Below are 23,079 nucleotides of genomic sequence, written 5' to 3'. Positions count from 1 at the left end.
GCAGTAGTTTCCAGTTCCTCAAGCAGCACTCTTTTAATTTGAGTTGATTTGAGTTGCCAATATCTTTCCTTTCCTGTCTGAGGCTGTCCTGTTGTAAAAGTGCTAATTATCACTATTTGGACCATTAGGTAGCAGTTGCAAGGAGCCTGTGTCATCCATAAATAGCATTGTCGGCACTTAAATAATTGAAAATAGGCTCTTAAGTTAAAAACCTGTTTAGACCTATATAGATAGCCCCACTATGTTCTTTTACTAATGTTTTTTCTGCTTCTTTTGTCAGCATACCATGGGGTGGATTGGGTCACCCAGAGGCCCAGGTCAGTCCCAGTCGGGTATCTGTCCTGATCTTAGTTGTAAGAGAAAGACTTATGGATAACAGCAGTGGGGATGTTCAGAGAATACTTCAAAGGGAGTCTGGCTCATGCCATACAGGGGGACAATTGCCTTTACTTGTTCCAGAATTGAGGTGAACCATTTCTAGAGGAGAGGGAATGGGTAGGCAATCTAGAGCGGGGTTGGCAGCTTTTATTTTATACTTTCCAAGTGTCTATATTGTTTGGATGTTTTCATTAAGGACTTTTTATAACAATACAAAAATTATATAATAATAAAAATAATAATGTAAAAATTGAGTTGTGACACTACAAAGTTAAGTAATTAAATACAGGTGGAGAATAGAATGAAATTAGAAGCATCATTTTGTTATGGCAGTACCACAAATATTTGCTAGCTTTATGACTGACTTTTCTCTGCTTTGGAGTCCAAGCAGAATGACACCCTTAACTCCGAGCTGCAGGTATTCGGTACGTGTATCACCTCAGATGGCAAACCGGATTGTGGATTCTGCAAGGAGCATCCTCAACAAGTTTATACCCGATATCTATATTTACACAGACCACATGAAAGGCATCAACTCTGGGAAGTAAGTGTCTGTGCCTTTGGGGAGCCTAATTCTGCAGCCTCTCTAAGCATTTTTCATCCTCCTGGTCTCTGATTGAAGCTTAAGCTGCCATCTCTGAGGCTGGGCAGCCAGAGGAAGAATGATTCATTTTTTTTCCTTCTGACTTACTGCCATTGTCACCACCAAGTATATTCTGAGCACCTATCACATGGAAAGCATCACCGTGCCCAGTACTGGGTGATGAGGGTTTGAAATACCAGCCTCGGGGAATTAAAACCCAGCTATTAATAAAAGTGCCTCCAGCTTTAAATCCCATCTGCACTCTGTTCCCACTAAAAAGTAAAGTAAACAAAGTTCTCCCATCCTGAGTAAATAACAATTTAGGGGAAAAAAATCCAAAAATCCTTTGTTGGTCTAAGTGCCAGTCGGCGTCTCTCTCCATCAAGGGGAACGACACCCTTGGAGCCAGAGAAACTTGTTATTGCAGATTTTAATTTGGTTTAGTTAGAGCCTTTGTGGAAAACCTCACATTAGAACATAAAAAGTTAATAATGATGATCTATGTTATGAAAATATCTGTTTTAGGCTTTTGTTATATATTTAGAAACCACTAATTTTTTATTATGAAAATGTTAAGCGTACAGAAAAGTTGGAAGGATAATACAGTGTACACTTGTATATTTTTCTTACTTGTAGGTAGAGTTATTTTGCCAAATTTGCTTTCCTTGTATGTGAGTTTTCTGTTTTTGCTGAGCCATTTTAGTGTGAATGACAGTACCTTTACACTCTGGACATGAACTTTTCAGGTTGTGTCTTATAAAAGTAAGAACATTAGAGACTGACAATTGTGAGATAAGAAATCAGTTTTTTTCCTAAGTTGTACCACAACTCATCCTTTCATAGTCCTTCCTCTGAGTTTTCTTTAACCTCAGGAAAAGAAGGAAAGAGAGGGGAAAGAAGGGGGCGAGTATGTTATGGGATCTCTGACCTTCATGAGGCCTAACTAAAAGATAAAGGAGATTTCACAAATGCAGTGGTGGCTCTTTGTCCAGAGCAACAGAGGAGGTGGTGTCAGAGCTTAGAGTTGGGAAAGGATTTGTGTGCGAAGCTGGCTGTTTCCCTGGGAATTGGAAAGGTCAGTGATGGTCCCAAACTTTTGGTGTATTGCTCAAATACCACTGGTGGTGTCCTCATTCCTAACATGTGAGTGATATTGCCTACATCCCTAGGTTACTGTTATTGTAAAGATGAAAAGATTCCATATGTAAGCCCCTAATGCAATGCTGGGCACATAGTAGGTGCTGCAGAAATGGTAGCTGCTAATGCTGTTCTTGCCTTTTTCCTCCCTTCTTGGCTGCAGGTCTGGAATTATGTGTCAGCTGTTTTCTGGGGAGAGGGAATTACAAGGGATGGGGGAGGATAGGTGGTGCCAGCAGCTGTCTGAGTGGCCTGATCTCTGTAGTGCCTTGTCATCTGGCCTCTCGCTCTACAAAGAAGCAGAGCAGACCAAAAGGCTGTGCTCCCAGCTAGAATGTGGCTTTTCATAATGCCGTCATTGACCAGCCGACCCTAGTGCTGCGCAAGGCCCATACTTGGGAATAATGAGTAGGAAGCTCACGTGTGTATGGAGATGTAGGCATAATATAGCCTTGTTTTACAGGTAAAATTTACCTATAAAACCAATGCACGATGTTAAATTTGCATTCTGCTTTCTAAATAACAAGTTACAGTTGACAAACAGTGATCTTCCTTCTCCCTTATGAAATTATAGTCATGAGTAGGTATTTTCCTTTTCTAATTCAGTGAAATGTCCTCATAAGTTAAGCTTGCTGAACTCTGGGAGTGAGAGTCCTATGTGGCCATGCCCTGGGACTTTGGGAGCCAGCAGTTCTTGGTGGCCTGTGTCAGTTCTTTGTCTGGTACACATTTGTCCATCATGCTCCCATTTTGATTCCCAAAGTGACTTTTTTGAAAAATGTAACCCTTTATCAATTAGAAAGTTTTGGAGCCCGTTATCTATAAACTGTACTAATGCCATCTTCAGTGAGGTCACTTGGTGATTAGCTGCTTTGTCAGCATAACCTGAAATAGGCCTGATAATATACATACCCCAAATTGGGGGGTGGGGGATGTCAGCATAACATGCATAGAGCATAATATGTTATCGTGCTGTTTTCTGTAAAACAAATATGATATCAAATGGAACAATCTTGATTAAATGTGAAGTTCATTGTAGTAAGTACACATACCTCAAAAATTTCACACGGATGGAAAAGTTTGGAAGTGCTTAGGAACTACAAGTTAAGTGGGTTAGAGTGGTGGTGGTGGCTTGTCTCCTGGCCCTTCCTCCCTCCGTTTTCTCCTTGCCATTTTGTGCCACTACCTCTGCTGATGAGCTGGGTGCCCCTGGTCAAGTGAGTCATAGGCATCTTGAGATTGTTCTTTAAATGTCCCATGATGATGCTGGAAGTACAGTGTTAGATTGTTGAAGTGTGACTCAAAGTGCCCTGGAACCTGTGTTCTCACTGCTCCCTCTTCCCTTGGCAGGTGTTATTAACCCTTGGCTGCATAGACAGTCAATTTTTTTTTTTTTTTTTAGGAAATTAAGGACCAACCAGTATAGTTACCCCTTGTCGTGAGCTCATATAGAACATTATTAATTTTACATGTAGTTTTTCTGAAACAAGTATTTTGGCTAGTTTTGTGCTAGATGCATAGAAGGTGCTTCATGAACGTGTATGTTGAATTGTGTTAAAGGAGGCAGGGCTGTATTGTGCTTGCATGTGGAGTGTACTGATGGGAGCTGTACATAGCTAACGCTGGAACAACGCTTGGATTAGGAGTGCTGAACTTCCCTGTACTCAAAACCAGCAGTCAGCTCTCCATCTTTGGTTCCTCTGTATCCGGGGTTCGTATTTAGTGAAAAAAGATCTGTGTCACTGGACTGAGCAGTTCAAACCTGTGTTACTCAAGGATCAGTTATATTTGTTTAAAAGGGACTGAGCAAGGTAGATGTGAGGGGTCACGTTTAGAAGTTTTGTGGGGAGATGCTTGTGTTTATTATTGTCAACTGATTTTGTTTTACATCAAACTGGTTGTCACTAAGCCTCTTGAGAGCAGGGGCCTGTGTGTGCCCCAGTTCCTGGGTATGTGGAAACTTTCTCCTAAATGTTTTTTGTGTGCATGAGTGCACGAGGCATTTGTGGTCCTGGACTGGTAAGGGTGTTAGGTTCTGGCTGCTGGTGGTCAAAACACCTGGGCAAGAATATGGTACTGGTTCTGGATTATATTCATTGAATTCTGAGTTACCGACGTCCCGTGGGGACAAAAACATAAAGGTGTACCTTCTCTAGGCCCTTTCTCCTTGGGTGGTCTTTGTCATCACGGAGCAACAACTTGCTGTTTCTTAGGAAGCGCTGTAATCAGGTGCTCTCCAGGCGGCTTACATTTCTGGGGTGGTTGAGTGAGGGCCGAGGAAGTGGAGAACTTGTGTGGTCTTTGGCTTCTGGAACACCTGTGTTTGAAATGCATATCAGTCTCTTTCTGGCCATGTGGACTTGATGCTGGTTGCTTGATTTGTCCATTTCCTCCGTTCTAAGGTGGGATGGTAATATTTACTCTGCAGAGTCATGTCAGGCCCCTAGCTCAGAAACTGGCTGAGAGTAGAACTCAATATCTGGTAGCTGTTAGGGTGGCTGTACATGTGGAGTGTTACAAACTCTCACAGTGTACGGTGTCGGGGAAGGGAGGGCTGAAAGGGAAAGCAGTGGTTTCGCCATGTGTGTGCCCTCACTGAGTCATGTGTATTCCCAGTGTGAGCTGCTAGGAACTCTAATAAGGCCTAATATAACCAGACAGAGTGCCATCAAAAGGATGTTTGTCTTCTCTTTTGACTGGTGAATGCATGCAAACCCTGCTTCATACGCTACTCAGTGTCTGTGCCTTTGAACCTCCAGGTCTCCAGGCTTTGGGCTGTCCCTGGTTGCCGAGACCACCAATGGCACTTTTCTCAGTGCTGAGCTGGCTTCCAACCCCCAGGGCCAGGGCGCAGCGATGCTGCCTGAAGATCTCGGCAGGAACTGTGCCAGGCTGCTGCTCGAAGAGATCTACCGGGTATGTCCTCAGCTTCTGCAGGTCTGGGAGAGGAGCACCTGGAAGCAGTTCCCATGTTTCTTCATTAGCAACTTTCTTTCTCTTTAAGGGCTTCAGTCAAGGAGTTAACCTCTTCCTACCCTTTAGACAGTTCAGCATTAACTAGCTTAGTGGGTTAGCTAACTAGTCAGTGACAGTGGAGCCTGGTGGGCTGCCATCTATGGGGTCGCACAGAGTTGGACACGACTGAAGCGACTTAGCAGCAGCAGCAGCAGTGAACAGAGACTCAGCCCCATTGGTTTGATACAAACAGCAGGTAAGTTTTAACAATCGGGAGGGGAGAGAACTAGAACAGAGTCATGCACAAGGGAGGGGATGAAAAATGAAGCAGGTTAGGCAGCGACTGGCCAACTGAAGGGCACGCACTGCCCTGCCCAGAGCAGGGACCTTCTCTCAGCCCCCGAGTCGTTGCCACAGCATGGGTGACGGCTCGTTCTCAGATTTTTCAAGAGAAAGTGGAAAGCTGGATTTCTATGTGAGAGTTAATTCAGATAAAAAACAGTGTAATAGGCTCAACTTTGCTCAGTGTTTGGGAGCGTTGATGACTGTCTAAGGAAGGCAGGCCTGTGTCAGAGCATAGTAGGGACTTGGGAAGGTGAGACAAAGAAAAGGTGACAGGATGCTGAAGATAAGCCTGCACCGCTGGTCATTTTGCTTAGACATTCATCAACGCTCCTGTCTCTTTCCAGTGGGCCTGGGAGAAGTGGATGTATCTCATTATAGAACAGCCCAGTGGGAGCCCACAGGCACAGCTGGAATGTGGGTTTTATATCTCCATAAATGGCAGATTATAAGCCTTAGGGTGAAAGCACAGTCTACCAGTCCGCAAGACAGAAAACATGCAATCTGGATTAGGTTATTATTTTTTTTTTACTCTAGTTAAATTCTACCTTAAGCCATTTAATTGTGGCTGGACTGCGTTTTTTTGTTTTAAATCATTAAGAAAACTTCTTTTGTGTGGGTCTGTGATCTTTAATTGCTAAAAAGGATCAAGATGCTTCTTGTTTTTATAATAATTCTTTGTAAGTCTGTGATGTGACATGGTTTAAATAAGTAATAAAAATCCATCTCCTTTGGTACCATTTATTTTTACCAAAGTTTTAATCCTCTGATCTAATTCTTCTTGTTCCATTTATGTCTCATTAGTTACCAAGCCCTCTTGATTCCATTCCAGACTTTCTGGAACTACCCTAGCCTATCCATCTCTCTGGCACGATCTACTACCCTCTTCCCTTCCACACCAACCTCCTCTGATTAGACGTACTGGCTTTCCCTTCTTGCTGAGAGGAAATCCTTTCCACATTCTCTCCAACATCCTCTTCAGTCTAAATATTCCCCCCTAAAACAGTGATCTGATCTTGTTACTCCTGTGCTCAGAGACCTTCACCAGCTTCTCACTTTCCCAGGATAAAATCAAAACCCTTGACCCATTGAGAAAAGCCGTGCCTTAGCCTCCCTGCTCCGCCTTGTCCCTGCAGTTTCACAGTTCTCCTCAGAAGGCACTCAGCCACTTTCAGGCTGGCCTCCTGGCTGTTCCTCACTGGCCCTGGGTCATGTTTTCCCCCATCCTCCTGTTCTTCTTCCCTCTCCAAATCCTGCTCATCACTCCAGGGCCAGCTCAAATCCCCACCTCCACAAAGCCTCTCTCTGGTATGACTACCCCTACCCCACCACCTTGGGAGTCCTGGTGCCCTCAACAGCATAGCTTCATCTTCACCTTGAACTGTTACTGGTTCCTGCTCATACATATCTCATCTTTATAGTGAGACTGAAGCTACTTGGCATAAGGATTGTATCTTCTGCTTTTGGAGTGGCCCCACCACTCCCTCCATGGTGTCCTGTACACAGACCCTAATATATTTATTGCAGTGAAGTGTTGGTCCAGCACATAATAAAAATCAGTCGAGGGACTTCCCTAGTGGCCTAGTGGGTAAGAATCTGCCTGCTCATGCAGGGGACACGGGTTCGATCCCTGGTCCAGGAAGAAACCATGTGCCTCGGAATAACTAAGCCCATGTGCCACAACTACAGTACGCCTGTGCTCTAGAAACTGTGCTCCTCAACAAGAGAAGCCACTCCAGTGAGAAGCCCTCGCACCGCAAGGAAGAAAAGCCCCGGCTAGCTGCAACTACAGAAAGCCTGCACAAACGGCAGTGAAGACGCAGTGCCGCCAAAAAGAAATAAATTAGTAAAATAAATAAAAATCAGTTGAGAATGGCAGAATAGCACTATAGTGATAGGAAGCAGAGACTAAAGAGAACAGTTTTAATTTTATGAAACGAGTGAGTTCTGTAAAACAGAAATAGTGTTGTTGGTCCATATATTCTCCATGGGGTCAGGTTTTCCTTTTAGATGGAAATATATGTGCTATAACTCTTGTTCTAAAATTTGCTAAAGGAGATAAATATTGTCCTTTATCAACTCAGGTAGATTTAAGAAGAGCAGATTTTCATAAAGCCTGGCTGGAGGATCCACTTCCTGATTTTCTTACTCCATTGTAGGAAGTCTTAACAGCAGAGAATGAGTGTCTGTATCAGGGAATTGACTTACTTCCTACCCTGCACACGTTGAAAAAGGAGAGAGATGTGCTCACATAAGCAGCAGTAGGCAACCACCTAACCTATTCAAAGTCTGGGAGATTCTAGCCTTGAACGATGATTAAAAACTAGATTTCATGGTTAAAAACTAGATTTCTTGTGATGTGTGCAAAATATGTTGATGTCATCCTGCTTTCACTATTTACAATGCAAGTTTAAATTATTTTAGGAACAAGGGAAGTTGTCCAGTGGCTAAGACTCCATCCTCCCAACAAGGGGCCCAGGTTCAATCACTAGTCAGAGAACTAGAGCCCATGTGTTGCAGCTAAGAGTTTGCATGCTGCAACTAAGGATACCGCATGCTGCAACTAAGGATACCGCATGCTGCAACTAAGACCCAGTGCAGCCAATAAATGAATAAATATAGCTATCTAACTGGCTAAATAAATTGTTTTAAATAAAGTTATCCCAGAAAGAATGATCTGAAGTAAAGACACTGTTTAAAGCACGAATGGAAACAGCAGGAATGCACACGTCAAGTGTAAGAATGGCTAAAGTGGTTGAGAAATTCAAGAATGAGAAAAGAAAGGCAACCACAGCAGTTATACTTCAGGAGAAATTTTTGAAAAGAATTCTGTTCTGCTTCTTGATTTGAAGGAACAGGGAAAATGAAAGATAATGCATAAATAGTAAGAGTGGAGGGACTGGATTTGGGAGGTTCTCCAGTTCTAAGGCACACAGGAGGAGCTGAAGAGGGGAATCTAATGGGACATGGCATGGAGTTTCTGAATATAATTAAATAAGTGTTTCAGGTAAGACCTTTGAAAGGGAAGGGTCCTTTCATGTCAGATTAACGGTGGTGTTCTCTGAAAGATATTAATGAGTAAAAATGTCATTCACTTAACCCGTGTTAATTACCTGTGCTTTGCCTATGAATGATTATGCCTTTTTGCTTATATGTCCTGCTATGGGTTTAATTACGAAGGGAAAGTTTCATTTTTCCTTAGATATACCTCAGTGAACTTCAATGTCTGTTGATTCTGATAGTCTCAACTCTTAGAATTATTTTGATTAACTGTTAGTTTAACCCCCTACAGTTGTTAATATGAGGATAACTCTTTAAAAAACCCTTACTCAGTTTTATTATTGCTTGAACTTTGCAGCCTGCTCTTCTGTGTGTCTGCTCTGGGCATCTGTGTCTTTTTTTTCCTCCCTCTGTTTGATTGGTTTTCCATTATCTGATTGGTACAATATTAATCTTTAAAGTGTTTTTATTTACAGGGTGGATGCGTGGACTCGACCAACCAGAGCCTGGCTCTATTACTCATGACCCTTGGACAGCAGGATGTTTCCAAAGTCCTGCTCGGACCACTCTCTCCCTACACGTGAGTTGTTTTCTTTCAGCCTCCTCATGCTGTCCACTTCTGTTCCCTGATAGCTCAGTTTGTAAGGAATCTGCCTGCAATGTGGGAGACCTCGGTTCTATTCCTGGGTCAGGAAGAACCCCCTGGAGAAGGGATAGGCTACCCACTCCACTTTCTTAGGCTTCCCTTGTGGCTCAGCTGGTAAAGAATCCGCCTGCAGTGCGGGAGATCTGGATTCAGTCCCTGGGTTGGAAAGGTCCCCTGGAGAAGGGAAAGGCTACCTACTCCAGTATTCTGGTCTGGAGAATTCTATGGACAGTCGCAGAGTCGGACATGACTGAGCGACTTTCACTTCACTTCTGTCCTCCAGTTGCACAAAACCACAAAAGTGTTATGTTGAACACTGTCCTGTTCACTGTCCTGGACACTTGATTGTACTAATCCATAAATGAGCTAGAGGTTGTCATTTTCATCTGGTGTCTCAAGGATTCGGCCTTCTTTTCTTTCCTGCAGTTTCTTCCTGTCCATCTGTCACGCCCATGTCCTTAAAGCTGTGTGATAAGTATTTGACAGTTGTGTCTGTGCTTTAGACCTTATTTCCATTTTGGAGGTATACTATTATATATAGCTTGGGTGTTGTTAATTTTTATTTTATTTATTTATTTTTTTGAAACAATGATAGACTATTTTTCTGGGCTCCAGGATCACTGCAGATGGTGACTGCAGTCATGAAATTATTATTATTTTTTTTAATTTATTTATTTTAATTGGAGGTTAATTACTTTACAATATGGTATTGGTTTTGCCATATATCAACATTCCTCTTTTCTCTAGCTATAGGAAAAAGGACTGCCTTTTTGTTCAAAAGACAAAGTTCATAGTAACACCACTGGACTAGCAGGGAAATGCAGAAGTGAGTTTGAGGCCAAGGGGTTGTTATCAGAAGTTGACTGCTGGGTTATTAAAGTAGGAGATCCAAAAAGAGCAGATCCTCAGAAGACTTGAATTCTAAACAGCACAGTGAAAAAAAACATTACTGAAAATAAGTGAGGTTGCTGTGAACAGCCCCTTTGAGCACTGATATCTGTACATGTGTCTGTGTACTTGAAGATCGTTCTGTAGCCACCTACGGGTGGGTAGCTTGGGAGGAGTGGGCCTTGGGTGCAAGGGAATATTCAGGTAGATATGAGACTGAACTGTCCTTTTTCGGTTATCATGGTACCGATGCTGTATATCTGAAAGGTACAGTACTGTGATAACTGAAGAATGGTGGTGCCATCACGTTGAGAAGGGAAGTGCACTGCAGAGGGGCTGGTGCACCACTGGACCATGGTGCTGTGGGCAGAGACCAGAAGATTCTTCTGGAGGCTTTTTTTTTTTTCCTGTAAATTGATGGTAGAAGGCTCTCTGAAACAAGGAAATGGAAGAGAATACATTCTGTTAGCAGTGTGGAAAGACAGATAAGCAGGAAACTGGTGAGAACCACATTATCTCCTGATAACTTGTGTAAAGTAAATGTTTCACAGGACAGGAAATCTGAAATTGACTAATCCTAAATGACATGCTGACATGAGGAATCAACATTGCTGAGAGAGACTTTACAGTTAGCACAGCACCCGAAGTGCAGAGATTGGCTTTCCGGTGATGATTTGCTGGAAGTGACTGGCAGCTGTGTGACCACCACAGCCCACTCCAGCTTCTTAGCCAGTCTCATCGCTGCTGCTTTCCCAGCCTTGGTTTCGGGGCCTGGCCGCTCACCCAGCCTGAGGCAGCGTCTAGAAATGTGTGTGGTCATGGGGCATGGGGTTTGGCAGAACATTATGTGAAAAATGGAATGTATATTTTTATTTTTCCTTGACACTTTTTTTTCTCTCGCTTTTAGAGTTTTATTTTTTTCAGTTTGCTACAGAGCCTTGTATAGTCTTTTTAAGTCAGCAAACTCTGTGGAGATGGTGAAGATGTGACTGGACATTTCTTAAAGTTCCTGTGTCCTTGATACACTCCCTCACTAAACATTAATTGCAGTGTCTTGTCTTCCAGAAACCTTGCCTAAAATTACACATCTCCTGGAAAACAAAGTAGTCTGCTCTGAATGGAGCTTTACAGAAGTGGGACAAATTGCAAAATTTTATGTTTTGAGCCTTGGGCCTGGAGCTCGCAGGAAATGTTCCTCTGGGTTACCCGCCTCCCAGGGCGTCCTGCAAGAGGAGTGGCCAGGGGCTTGGAAAGGGCAGCCTCTCATCTTTCAGTAAACTAGCATGAAGTGGTGGTGGGAGGGGGTGTTTTTTTGAAAACTGTTGCTATTTGGGACCCTTCTTCCCTTAATCATCATGGAAAGCTCCAGAAGCCCAAAGTGATGCAGGGCAAAGGTGGGAAGAAATACATGAGCTGCAGGGCAAAGGTGGGAAGAAATACATGAGCTGCAGGGCAGACAAAGTTATCATCACCTGTTTACATACAGGCATTACTTACTTACATTACGTTAATGGTGAAAAGGACAGAATCCACTGTCAGGTAGATGGCATGAGGGGACAGCTTATCCTAGTTGGATTCAGGAACTTTGGAGACCAAACTATCACACTTATTTTTATGTGAGGTTAAAATAATAAAAATCTGCTTTCTGTAACCTCAGATTTCTAAAGAAAATCAGAAGCAAGATCCTCCTTGGTTTAAAGAAATGTATTTCTTCTGGCAGTTTTCACATTTTGATTTGTATAAATAATTTTAAAAATGTATTTACAGAGCACTGGGATCAGGCAGGATAGTTTTTTTCCAGCAGTGTTGCTTTCAAAAACCCTTTCTGGAAAATAAGGGTCCCTTGTTTTTCTACTTTCATCTTTTCTCTTATTGCAGGATGTGACTGGTAATGATTTTCTGTGTTACTTGAGAAAGTAAGTCAATAGGTATGAAATTCTTTAGGAAAGCCAGAGATTTTTTTTTTTCCCCTAGTAAAATGAAATAGTATTGGATGACATGGTGGTAATGTGAAGAATCTTATTTCTTTTCAGTTTGTGGAGTTCTGGGTGGTTTACAATTGGTAATGGTGATTCTACGTTCCCTTCAAAAAGCTTAGTTTTACAGTTTAGGGACAGTTTGTACTTCATTTAAAATTATGGTTACATATCAATGAGCGTCTTAATTAGCGCTTTTAGAAAATGTTTATGATCGGAAACTGCAGCGACTACAGTTCTCTGTGTTCTTCCAGTGCACTGGTATTGGAGCCCAGCCTATCTGGATTTCAGTTCTGGCTGTACCTTGCAGCACTGGGAGACTCTGGACAAGGTCCTTGGCATCTCTGAGCCTCAGTCTCACCCATAGAGATAGTCATCGGTCCTGAAGTCATGGGCTTGTGGAGGTGGAGTGAGGCTTTTAGACGAGATTGGGCACTGAGCACTCCAAACAGCATGCCTGGTGAAGCTCCATCAGTGCTCGACGCACAGGGAAGTCCAGTCTCCTGTTTAGGTTATTTTGAAGGCCAGGAGGAGTTGCTTTGGGTGATCTCAGGCCTGAAATCAGCTGTAAATTGTCTATCTCTAGATCTGCGTCCACTAATTTTTAAAATGTATGACTTAGCTTCCTTTAGTCACATTAATAAACAGATTACACATATTTTACTTACTATTCCCAAGAATTCTGTAAGTTTATTTAACAACATTTACCAGGTGTTGTTTTACTTGCTTTACAAATACGAACTCGTTCAGGTTTCACGATAACCCCACAAGGGTTTAGATAAAGACAGGTACTGTTGCACACTCTATTTTATAAGTGAGGGGACTGAGACACAGGTTGAGTCACATGCCCAGGGTCACTCACAGTCAGCAGCTGAGGTTTTTGAACTCTGACATCCTGTCCCTGACCCACTGTGCTCTTCAGTAGAGCTGGGATTCATACATGTTATTGGACTCCAGGTACCTCCCTGCCTGGGCAAGGGTGCCATGCTATATCTTCTCAGAGTCCTTGTTTCAAATTGTCATAAGATAATTTCCTTCTGTCTTTCTTTGGAAGTCTAAAGTAAACCATGTCACTTTGTTTTATGCCAGTTTTAATAACTGATGTCTTTATACTATTTTTGCAGTGCTGGGGAGTGAGCGTCCTTGTCAGACGCTGACTGATGGGCGTCGTTGGCTCACCCAGCATGTAGCACAGCGATGTGAGGATCAAGGCGAGAGATGCACAGGAGTACTGGGAGCTGCTGGTCGAGCCTGCTGTTTTTTGGGTTTGTTGCCTAATTGCTCTCTAGGAGCCAGCACAACACTTGCCGCTGTATTTACATCTTGGGAGTGGTTTAAATGCTGCAAAGCCCTGCCAACTTACTATACTCTGAGCCGCAGAACACATTTGGAATATGGTAAAAACAAGTGATATCCTTACTTTTCAGATGAAAAAGAGGTCACCTGCTCATAGTTAGTTGTTGGCTGAACTTGGCCTGGGGCCCCCATCTCATGAGAGTGCAGCCTACCTGGCTCTCTTGTTTCCTGTTGCCTTATAATGGAGTTTAATAACTTCATTCCTGGAGCAGAGGTCAGTGGGGCTTTGGGAAAGTTGCTCTTTGGCAGAAGAAGTACCCCCAATACATCTAAAAGCTGCCGTGCGTGTAGCGACTTCAGGGGGCCCCAGTGAGCAGATTCTCTTCCCACCCCTCAGCTTGCAGATCAACTCCTTAGAGCCCAGAGTCTGAGTGGCTTGGTGGAGCAGGAAGCAGGACCCTCTGGCATGGTTCGGTCTGTGGAGCTGCCGGAGGGAGCTCACTGTGACTGCTCTCACTGCCATGCTCTAGCAGGCTTTAGAGGGGACCTGCTAGGAAGAGCTGTATTTTAGGGGCAGTGCCAGGCAACCTGGCAAATGGGCAGATGACTGAGAGCCCAGTGGCCTTCACCTGCTGACCAGTAGTGGTGGTGGGAACAAGCTGCTCTTGGAAAATACCCGGGAAAAATTACCTCTGTGCTCTAGGAGTCTCTGAAACCTGCTTGTCAGATGCACTGGAGCCTGTTTATATATATAAATCACTTTGTTCTGGGGTGGGGGAAGCTCACTCTGGATACTTCTCTGAGTCAGGATTTAAATTCTCCACACAGGAGTTGCATAGTCCCATTTGCCTAAAATGGTTAATCTGAGAAGCTGCCAGTCACACCATGTGGGGGTTATCTGTAGAGGAGCAGGGCTGTCCTCCGTATCCCCTGGGTACCTCTTCTGCCTGGCTCTGTGGCTGGTCTGTATATCTAGGAGGTGTGGGTCTATTGTATGGTGTTTGGAAGGGAAGGAAAGGGGAGTGGTGCCTTAGGGGCCAACATGTGGCTGTGGCCATGCTGAGCTGTGGGGCTGTGGAGGAGGATGTGGGCCGGCCCTGAAGGTGACTTTGTTCAACTGCATGTAGAGTTGGGTGAATTTATTCTGTTTGATTTTCTTAAGGAGACTGTTAGGATTCCATATTGTCTGAGGTTATTTCTCATAGCAAAAAAAAGCTATATTTGCATTTTGCTATCCCAAGCAGCAAGCGACTTAGGGATAATGAGGCTGGAGGGGAAGGGGATCATAAGACATACCTTAATCCAGCCTTTACACAGTCTTCTTCAGACTGGCTGGAGGGTTGGCAGAACATTATGTAAGAAGTGGAACCGACTTTGCTTTTTCAAACACTTCCAAAGGCTACAAATACCCCATGCAACTATGCAGGCCTGCACACTCAAGCCTGTGTTTCTGCCCTCTTTCTCCAAGAGATCAGAAGCAGGCTGTGGCCTCTTAGGAATTCTGCCAGATGGGGAGGGTGTCTGGTTTTTCTAGCACAGTTGAGCAATTCAGGTAGAAGAATGAAGTAGCCTGGGGAGGCTTTCGGGCCTGTGTGAGAACCGAGGCTGCAGCAAGAGAGAACAGGCTGTTTGCTTCTTAGAATGTAGACGAGTGGGTGAGATGGCTGGCTTTTTCTTCATTACTGCCAGCTGGAAGCTTTGCCCACAGATGTGGACTATTTATCTGTGGCTTTGATGTCTTTGTTTTCTTTTTTCCCTAGGGCAGGGTTGAGGCGGTTGTAAGGCTGGGACAGAGAGCAAAAATCTGAAAATTTCAATTGGTTAGTAAAATGGGATGGAGAAGGCAATGGCAGCCCACTGCAGTACTCTTGCCTGGAAAATCCCATGGGTGGAGCAGCCTGGTAGGCTGCAGTCCATGGGGTCGCCAAGAGTCGGACACGACTGAGCGACTTCACTTTCACTTTTCACTTTCATGCATTGGAGAAGGAAATGGCAACCCACTCCAGTGTTCTTGCCTGGAGAATCCCAGGGACAGGGAAGCCTGGTGGGCTGCAGTTTATGGGGTCGCACAGAGTTGGACACGACTGAAGTGACTTAGCAGTAAAATGGGAAAGCCAGCAGGGGAAGAATGCTGCTGCTGCTGCTGCTAAGATGGAAATGAAATAGCACGATTTAAGGTGGAAGAGAGAGCAAAGGAGTGAGGAATTATTCTATGAGTGTGCACGCATCACCCTGCTGTCCAGGGTGGTTACTGTTCCGTTCTGTAACCCCTGTCTCAAGCAGAAAGGATATGCAATTGTTCAGGCTTGCTTTTCCCCTTTTTGCCTTTTCCCTCTTTTGTCTAGATTAATGAGGACAGAGGGGTAGGAGATGGTGGAAAATACAATAGACTTTAGACTTAGCTTGGAATACCATGTGAGGATGGGAGCCAAGGATCAGTTCTTTTTTTTCTTAACTTCACAAAATTTTAACCAGCTTTCAGTTCAGTTCACTTTAGTCCCTCAGTTGTGTCTGACTCTTTGCAACCCCATGAACCGCAGCACACCAGGCCTCCCTGTCCATCACCAACTCCTGGAGTTCACCCAAACACATGTTCATCGAGTAGGTGATGCCATCCAACCATCTCATCCTCTGTCATCCCCTTCTCCTTCTGCCCCCAATCCCTCCCAGCATCAGGGTCTTTTCCAGAGTCAGCTCTTCGCATCAGGTGGCCAAAGTATTGGAGTTTCAGCTTCAACATCAGTCCTTCCAGTGAACACCCAGGACTGATCTGCTTTAGGATGAACTGGCTGGATCTCCTTGCAGTCCAAGGGACTCTCAAGAGTCTTCTCCAGCACCACATTTCAAAAGCATCAATTCTTTGGCACTCAGCTTTCTTTATAGTCCAACTCTCACATCCATATATGACTACTGGAAAAACCATAGCCTTGATTAGACGGACCTTTGTTGACAAAGTAATGTCTCTGTTTTTTAATATGCTCTCTAGGTTGATGATAACTTTCCTTCCAAGGAGTAAGCATCTTTTAATTTCATGGCTGCAATCACCATCTGCAGTGATTTTGGAGCCCAGAAAAATAAAGTCAGCCACTGTTTCCACTGTTTCCCCATCTATTTGCCACGAAGTGATGGGACCGGATGCCATGATCTTAGTTTTTTGAATGTTGAGCTTTAAGCCAACTTTTTCACTCTTCTCTTTCGCTTTCATCAAGAGGCTCTTTAGTTCCTCTTCACTTTCTGCCATAAGGGTGGTGTCATCTGTATATCTGAAGTTATTGATATTTCTCCTGGAAATCTTGATTTCAGTTTGTGTTTCCTTCAGCACATCATTTCTCATGATATATTCTGCATATAAGTTAAAGAAGCAGGGTGACGATATACAGGCTTGATGTACTCCTTTTCTTATTTGGAACCAGTCTGTTGTTCCATGTCCAGTTCTAACTGTTGCTTCCTGACCTGCATACAGGTTTCTCAAGAGGCAGGTGAGGTGGGCTGGTATGCCCATCTCTTTCAGAATTTTCCACAGTTTTGTGATCCACACAGTCAAAGGCTTTGGCATAGTCAACAAAGCAGAAATAGATGTTTTTCTGGAACTCTCTAGCTTTTTTGATGATCCAGTGGATGTTGACCATTTGGCCTTTTCTAAAACCAGCTTGAACATCTTGGTTTATGGTTCATGTATTGCTGAAGCCTGGCTTGGAGAATTTTGAGCATTACTTTACTAGTGTGTGAGATGAGTGCAATTGTGCAGTAGTGTGAGCATTCTTTGGCATTGCCTTTCTTTGGGATTGGAATGAAAACTGACCTTTCCAGTCCTGTAACCAGCTTTATTGAGATATAATTCGCATACCACACAGCTTATTTAAAATGTACAATTTAGTGGGTTTTTAGTTTATTCACAGAGATATATAAATGTAACTACAGTCTAATTTTAGAACATTTTCACCACCCCAGAACGAAAGTCTTGCCTATTTACAGTTATTCCCAATTCTTCTCATCCTACCTTTGCAGCCCCAGGCAACTCCTAATCTGCTTTCTGCTGCTGTAATAGATTTGTTTGTTCTGTCCAATTCATATAGACATAAACAATATGTGATTCTCTGTGACTGGCTTGTTTCACTGAACAAAATGTTTTCAAGGTTCATTCATATTATCACATATATCAATACTTCATTCCTTTTTATGGCTGAATAATATTCCATAAACCACAATTTGTTTGTCTATTCATCAGTTGATAGGCATTTAGGTTGTTTGTACTTTTTGACTGTTATGAATTAATGCTGTGTACAAGTTTTTGTCTGGATATATGTTTTCATTTTTCTTGTGTATATACCTGAATGGAACTGCAGGATGAAACAACTGACTCCTTGTTTCACATTTTGAGAAACTGCCAGACTGTTTTCCACAGTGGTGGTACCATTTTACATATCTACTAGCAGTGTTTAAAAGTTCAGTTTCTTCATATCCTCACCCATACTTTTGTTATTACCTTGTTTTTTTCAGCCTTTCTGTTGGTTTGTGAAGTGGTATGTCATAGTGATTTTTATTTGTGTTTCTGTAATAACTAATGTTGAGTTTCACATGCTTAATGCTGTATGCATATCTTCTTTAGAAATTTTTATTCAGATCCTTTGCTCATTTTAAAATTAGGTTATTTGGTTTTTTATTATTGAGTTGTAAGAGTTCTTTATATGTTCTAGACACCAGACCCTTATGAATTAAATGATTTGCAAACATTTTCTCCCTTTCTGGATATTGTCTTTCTACTTTCTTATTAATGTCCAGACAAGATTTTAATGTTGATGCAGTTCAGTGTATATCTGTTTTTTCTTTTATCACTCTGCTTTTGATTCTGTATGTAAGAAATCATTGCTTAACCCAAGATTATAAAGATATTCACTTATGTTTTATTCTGTGAGTTTCATAGCTTTAGCTCTTGCATGCAGGTCTTTGATCTGTTTTGAGTGAATTTTTGTGTGTGATATGATGAAAGGGTCTAGCTTCATCTTTCTGTGTGTGAAGTTGTTACAACACCATTTGTTGAGATTATTCTTTCCTCATTGAATTACCTTGGCACCTTTTAGAAAATTAGTTGGCCATAAATGTGTGGGCTCAATTCTTGACTCTCAGTTCTGTTCCATTGGTCCTACATGTCAGGATCAGTATTTTGAAAGCTCCTGGTGTGATTTCACATACATTCTGGGTGGCGAGTGTTTGGACAGTTTGATTAGGAGGCAGCACAACGCAAGGTTGCTGAAGTACTTCATGAAAGACGTGCAGACTGTCTGTTCTTAACTAAACCAGAGTTTCCCAAATTGGGCTGGTAAGAGTCACCAGGGATGAGGAATTACCCGGGGAGACAAGGCCTGGTTCAGGGTGGAGGGGGACGTGTGGCCTGTATTTCTGGGCTTTCCAACATGGACATTTTCTCTTCACCAATTGCCAGTTGGTTGAAACCTTCAGGAAGTTGCTTGTTGAGTGAACTATGGTCAGTGCTACGACCAGTCTGCTGGAGTGATGCCGGATCTGCTAGGCCAGACCAGTAGAAGGCTGCATACCTGAACCGGGGTCCTTGCACAGAATTGTTGCTCCCACAGTGTTCTTGGGGTGAAGCCATCACTCTGTCTTGCGGGAGATGGCAAGAGAGAGCTCCTTGGAACTCCTCTCCATGTTGACTGTGAGCACTTCCCTGGTCACCTTCGTTATTGCCTTCTGCTCTATATGGGGTTTCCTGGGTGGTTCAGAGGGTAAAGGATCTGCCCACAATGGGTGAGACCCAGGTTTGATCCCTGGGTTGGGAAGGTCCCCTGGAGAAGGGAATAGCTACCCATTCCAGTATTCTTGCCAAGAGAATTCCACGGACAGAGGAGCCTGGCGGGCTATCGGCCATGAACTTGCAGAGTTGGACATGATTGAGAGACTAACATTTTCACTTTTTCTGCCATATTCACACAAATATTTTATACCTACATTTCCTTCTCATTTACCTTGTTTATTTAAATTTCTGATTATGGAGAAAGTGTATATATATATATTTCAAGGATATTTATGTTGTCTGCTCCACTAGCCTGAAAGCTTCATGAGAAGGGAATTTTGGTTGACGGCAATGTCTCCAGCACCAAGGACAGTGCCTTGCCTATAGTAGGCACTCTGTAAATATTTATTGAATGAATGAAGGACCTGTCAAGATCAAACAGTGGAGAGGGCAGCTTCTCTCTTTCAACATCGGCAGCAGTCACTCTGCTTGGTTTTAGCTTCATGATACTGTGAATCATCAAAGCATGTGTTTCTCTGTATGAATCACTTGAAGATTAATGCCATATCCCTGTCTACTCTAATGTGCTTGTAGGAGTAACCTCCCTACTTTTCATTTATTTACTGAGTTTGTCTAGTGTGCATCTCTGCAAGCTGTCTAAAATCATCTTTGGAATCTAGCAGGCTGTAAATAAATGCTATTTAATCGGCTTTGATGAGAATTTCTTAATTTCAATCTTTTCTCCTGATCCGGGAAATTCAGTTCTAGGTTGGCAGAGGAGGAGAATTTTTGTGAAATCAAATTCCTCTTTCATTTTTCCCTCCTTTTTTTACCCCCTCCCTTTTTTTTAATTTTAATTTTTATTTTTTAGGATAGAATTTTTGCGGCATTTGAAGAGCTTTTTCCAGATTATGTTTAAAATCGAAACCAAACCATGTGGTGAAGAACTCAAGGGAGGGGATAAAGTGCTGATGACTTGTGTTGGCATTGGCTTCTCCAACCTTAGCAAGACCCTCAAGTGACATTGTCAGACGATGAAAGGCCCAAAGGCTTCTAGACAACGCAGAAGCTGCCAGGGAACCAAAGGGACCAGATTCATCCAGGACTTTCCAGCTTCCCATTTGAAAACAATCAGGATATCTGAACAAAGGACATCTCTCTACCTTGTGGTTTTCAGCCATTTCTCCAGGGCAGACATTCCTCAGGAGGCCCAGTCAAAACAGGAGCTCCCTCGGCTTACCTGGATGAAGGGTGTGCCTTCGGGACCCAACTGGACTGCTACAGCATCACAGCTGCGTTTTAGCACTGCTTCCTGACCCCACATCCCTGGGCTTCCGCCATATGGCTATTTTCCAGACCTTTGGAGTTTGTTACAGTTCCTTCTGCAAGGACTGACCCCCCTGAATATTGGTTTCTGTGCAGGGATTAAATGAGGTACTATGAGTGGAAGCCCTTTATGAATAATGCCATGTAATGCAAATGTCAGAAATTGGTGTGTTAGACCTTTTTACCCCTTGTCTTCTGAATGGACTACTATCTTGGAGATACACTGCTCCCCATCTGGTTCATTGTATGTGGATATTAAGGGAATGAATGACTAGGGAGTGCAAGGATCCAACTAAAGTTATTGAATATTTTCTATATCTCGGGTGTGCTATGCATGTTCTCATTTAATTCTCCCAATAGCCCAGTGATGTAGATTTGATTATCCCCACAAGAGAAATTCAAAAAGGATATTTTATTCCTTTTGAAATTTGATAATATAGAGATATTAGCTCTCCTGATTTCAAGAGCTAAGTATCAGAGTCTGGAGTTTTATGCTACTTGCAAGCTAGTAAGTTAGATTATTACTGTTTCACGGATGCTAACAGAAAACATGAAAATCTCATGTCATAGACGAAAAGCTTTATTACTCAGAGCACGGGAAGCAGCATGAGCTCTACTGGTTTCTTTCTCCAAGTCCCACAAGATGTGGAGAGTCTGCAGGTATGCCATGCACACTGGTGGTTTGCATCACAGGCAAGGAGCATGCACATGTGAGAACTCCACCTCTTACAAGCCTGCTCTTTATTCCAGATAGGGACATTACTTCACCTCTCAAGACTGCTTGCTGTGAACACGTGATAGGAAAGGGCCAGGATAAAAGCCTCCCCAGCAGGAATGTGCAGGAACACTCAGGACTTGTGGCGATTGTACCTGCTGCTAGTAGAGGCTACAAGTGGTGTGTATAGGGGGTTCAGAGTTATCGGTGGTAGGGGAAATAGCTGACTTTTCTATTAGGATTCCAAATGATATTGTCTACCTAGGGTGGAGAAGGAAATGGCAACCCACTCCAGTGTTCTTGCCTGGAGAATCCCAGGGACGGGGGAGCCTGGTGGGCTGCCTTCTATGGGGTCGCACAGAGTCGAACACGACTGAAGCGACGCAGCAGCAGCAGCAGCAGCAGGGTGGACTTTTGAAGTAAAGCATGGTCTTTACCTCCCCAGTCTCTCAGTATCCTTTTCTTTTTTCAGTAAAGGGGGTCCAGAGGAAGTTTGTGCTCTTGTGTCTGGGGGTGTGGGAGGATGTGGAGTGGGGAGCTAACACTGACAGGTCAAGCCATTTTGAACTGTGGTTGTCTACTTACTGAGAGCCCTGCATGCTGTATTAGATTGCTGTTGCTGCATATCCAGTAACCACAAACTTAGTAGCTTAAAGTAGTACCATTTATCATCCACAGTTCTGTAGGTCAGAGGTCCTGGCCTGCTTGCTTGGATTCTCTGGTTATGGCTTCACAAGGCTAATGCCAAGATGCTGGTCTCCGGGCAGGAATACATTTCCAACCACATTTGGATCATTGGCAGAATTGTTGGACTGGAGTTCCTGTTTCTGGCTGGCTGTCAGCTGCAGGCAACTCTCAGCTTATACGTAGAGGCTGCCTGCATTCCTTGTAACTTGGCTCCCTCCATCTTCAAGCCAGCGACGGTGCATTGAATCCTTCTCATGCTTTGAATCTGACTTCTTGTGATAACTTATCTTAAGGTCATCTGGTCATAGCAGTACCTAGGTTAGTGTTTGAATAGCAGGGGCCAGGGCTCTTGGACATCTGAAAATTATGCCTACCACACATTATTAGTTCAGTTCAGTTCAGTCGCTCAGTCGTGTCCAACTCTTTGCAACCCCATGGACTGCAGCATGCCAGGCTTCCCTGTCATGCTCCTTCCTGGAGCTTGCTCAAACTCATGTCCATCGAGTCAGTGATGCCATCCAACCATCTCATCCTCTGTTACCTCCTTCTCCTCCTGCCTTCAATCTTTCCCAGTGTCAGGGTCTTTTCCAATGAGTTAGTTCTTCACATCAGATGGCCAAAGTATTGGAGTTTCAGCTTCGGTATCAGTCCTTCCAATGAATATTCAGTACTGATTTCCTTTCGGATGGACTGGTTGGATCTCCTTGCAGTCCAAAGGACTCTCGAGTCTTCTCCAACACCAAAGTTCAAAAGCATCAGTTCTTTGGTGCTCAGCTTTCATTATAGTCCAGCTCTCACACCCATACATGACTACTGGAAAAACCATAGCTTTGACTAGATGGACCTTTGTTGGCAAAGTAATTTAATGCTGCTGACGTTTGAACCCAGATCCACCCATGCTCAGATATAGAACTGAGGAACCACATGACTTTGGCTGTGTCCAGCAGGAACTTTCTGTCCCTTGGGACAAGATTGGGAAATGGGTCCTGTTGGTCAGTTTAGGGTGACATGTAGACACCAGGTAGAACATTACAGCTAGTATAAGGGATGTGAGCCTCCATCTGCTGTCAACATGAAAGTGTCTGGTGGTCTCCAGCCCTCTGACTGGTACAGCTGCTTCTGGAGTGGTAGTAGTGATGCTGTAGGCAATAGTAAGACACATTTAATATTAATATTTATTTAAGCAGCCTGCTGCAGGCTCCTTCTCAGGTGCTGGAGAGAAGCAACAGCTCTCCTTGGGCAGAGGTTACTGGTACTTCTTAGTGACATTCTGCTCCTGCAGTCTCTGCCTTGTTCTTAGCTTAGCTGCTGCTTGGTGCAGCTACCCCTAGTATAGTTTGATGAGAGATTCCAGCACTTTGAACTTAGCTTTCTATCTTGACCCCTTTACTTCCCTCT

General features: G+C 43.5%; 1 protein-coding gene across 5 annotated transcripts in view; it reads left to right on the top strand.

The window, feature by feature from the left end:
- The window catches only part of RCL1 (RNA terminal phosphate cyclase like 1), a 63,775-nt gene extending 43,179 nt beyond the window's left edge, over nt 1-20,596 (top strand). For 2 of the 5 annotated variants that reach the window (XM_040242970.1, XM_040243119.1), the window contains exons 2-6: nt 281-317; nt 761-922; nt 4,858-5,014; nt 8,872-8,975; nt 19,825-20,596. In XM_040242970.1, the coding sequence (XP_040098904.1) occupies nt 281-317; nt 761-922; nt 4,858-5,014; nt 8,872-8,975; nt 19,825-19,975 (611 nt within the window). In that variant the 3' untranslated portion in view covers nt 19,976-20,596. The remainder of the gene's footprint in view (nt 1-280; nt 318-760; nt 923-4,857; nt 5,015-8,871; nt 8,976-19,824) is intronic. The other 3 variants (XM_040243045.1, XM_040243199.1, XM_040242894.1) reach the window with 2 other exon arrangements.
- Nucleotides 20,597-23,079: the final 2,483 nt, after the last annotated feature.

This window comes from Oryx dammah, unplaced genomic scaffold (assembly GCF_014754425.2).
Source record: "Oryx dammah isolate SB20612 unplaced genomic scaffold, SCBI_Odam_1.1 HiC_scaffold_1, whole genome shotgun sequence".
Lineage (NCBI taxonomy): Eukaryota > Metazoa > Chordata > Mammalia > Artiodactyla > Bovidae > Oryx > Oryx dammah.
This window is presented reverse-complemented; position numbering and strand designations above follow the sequence as displayed.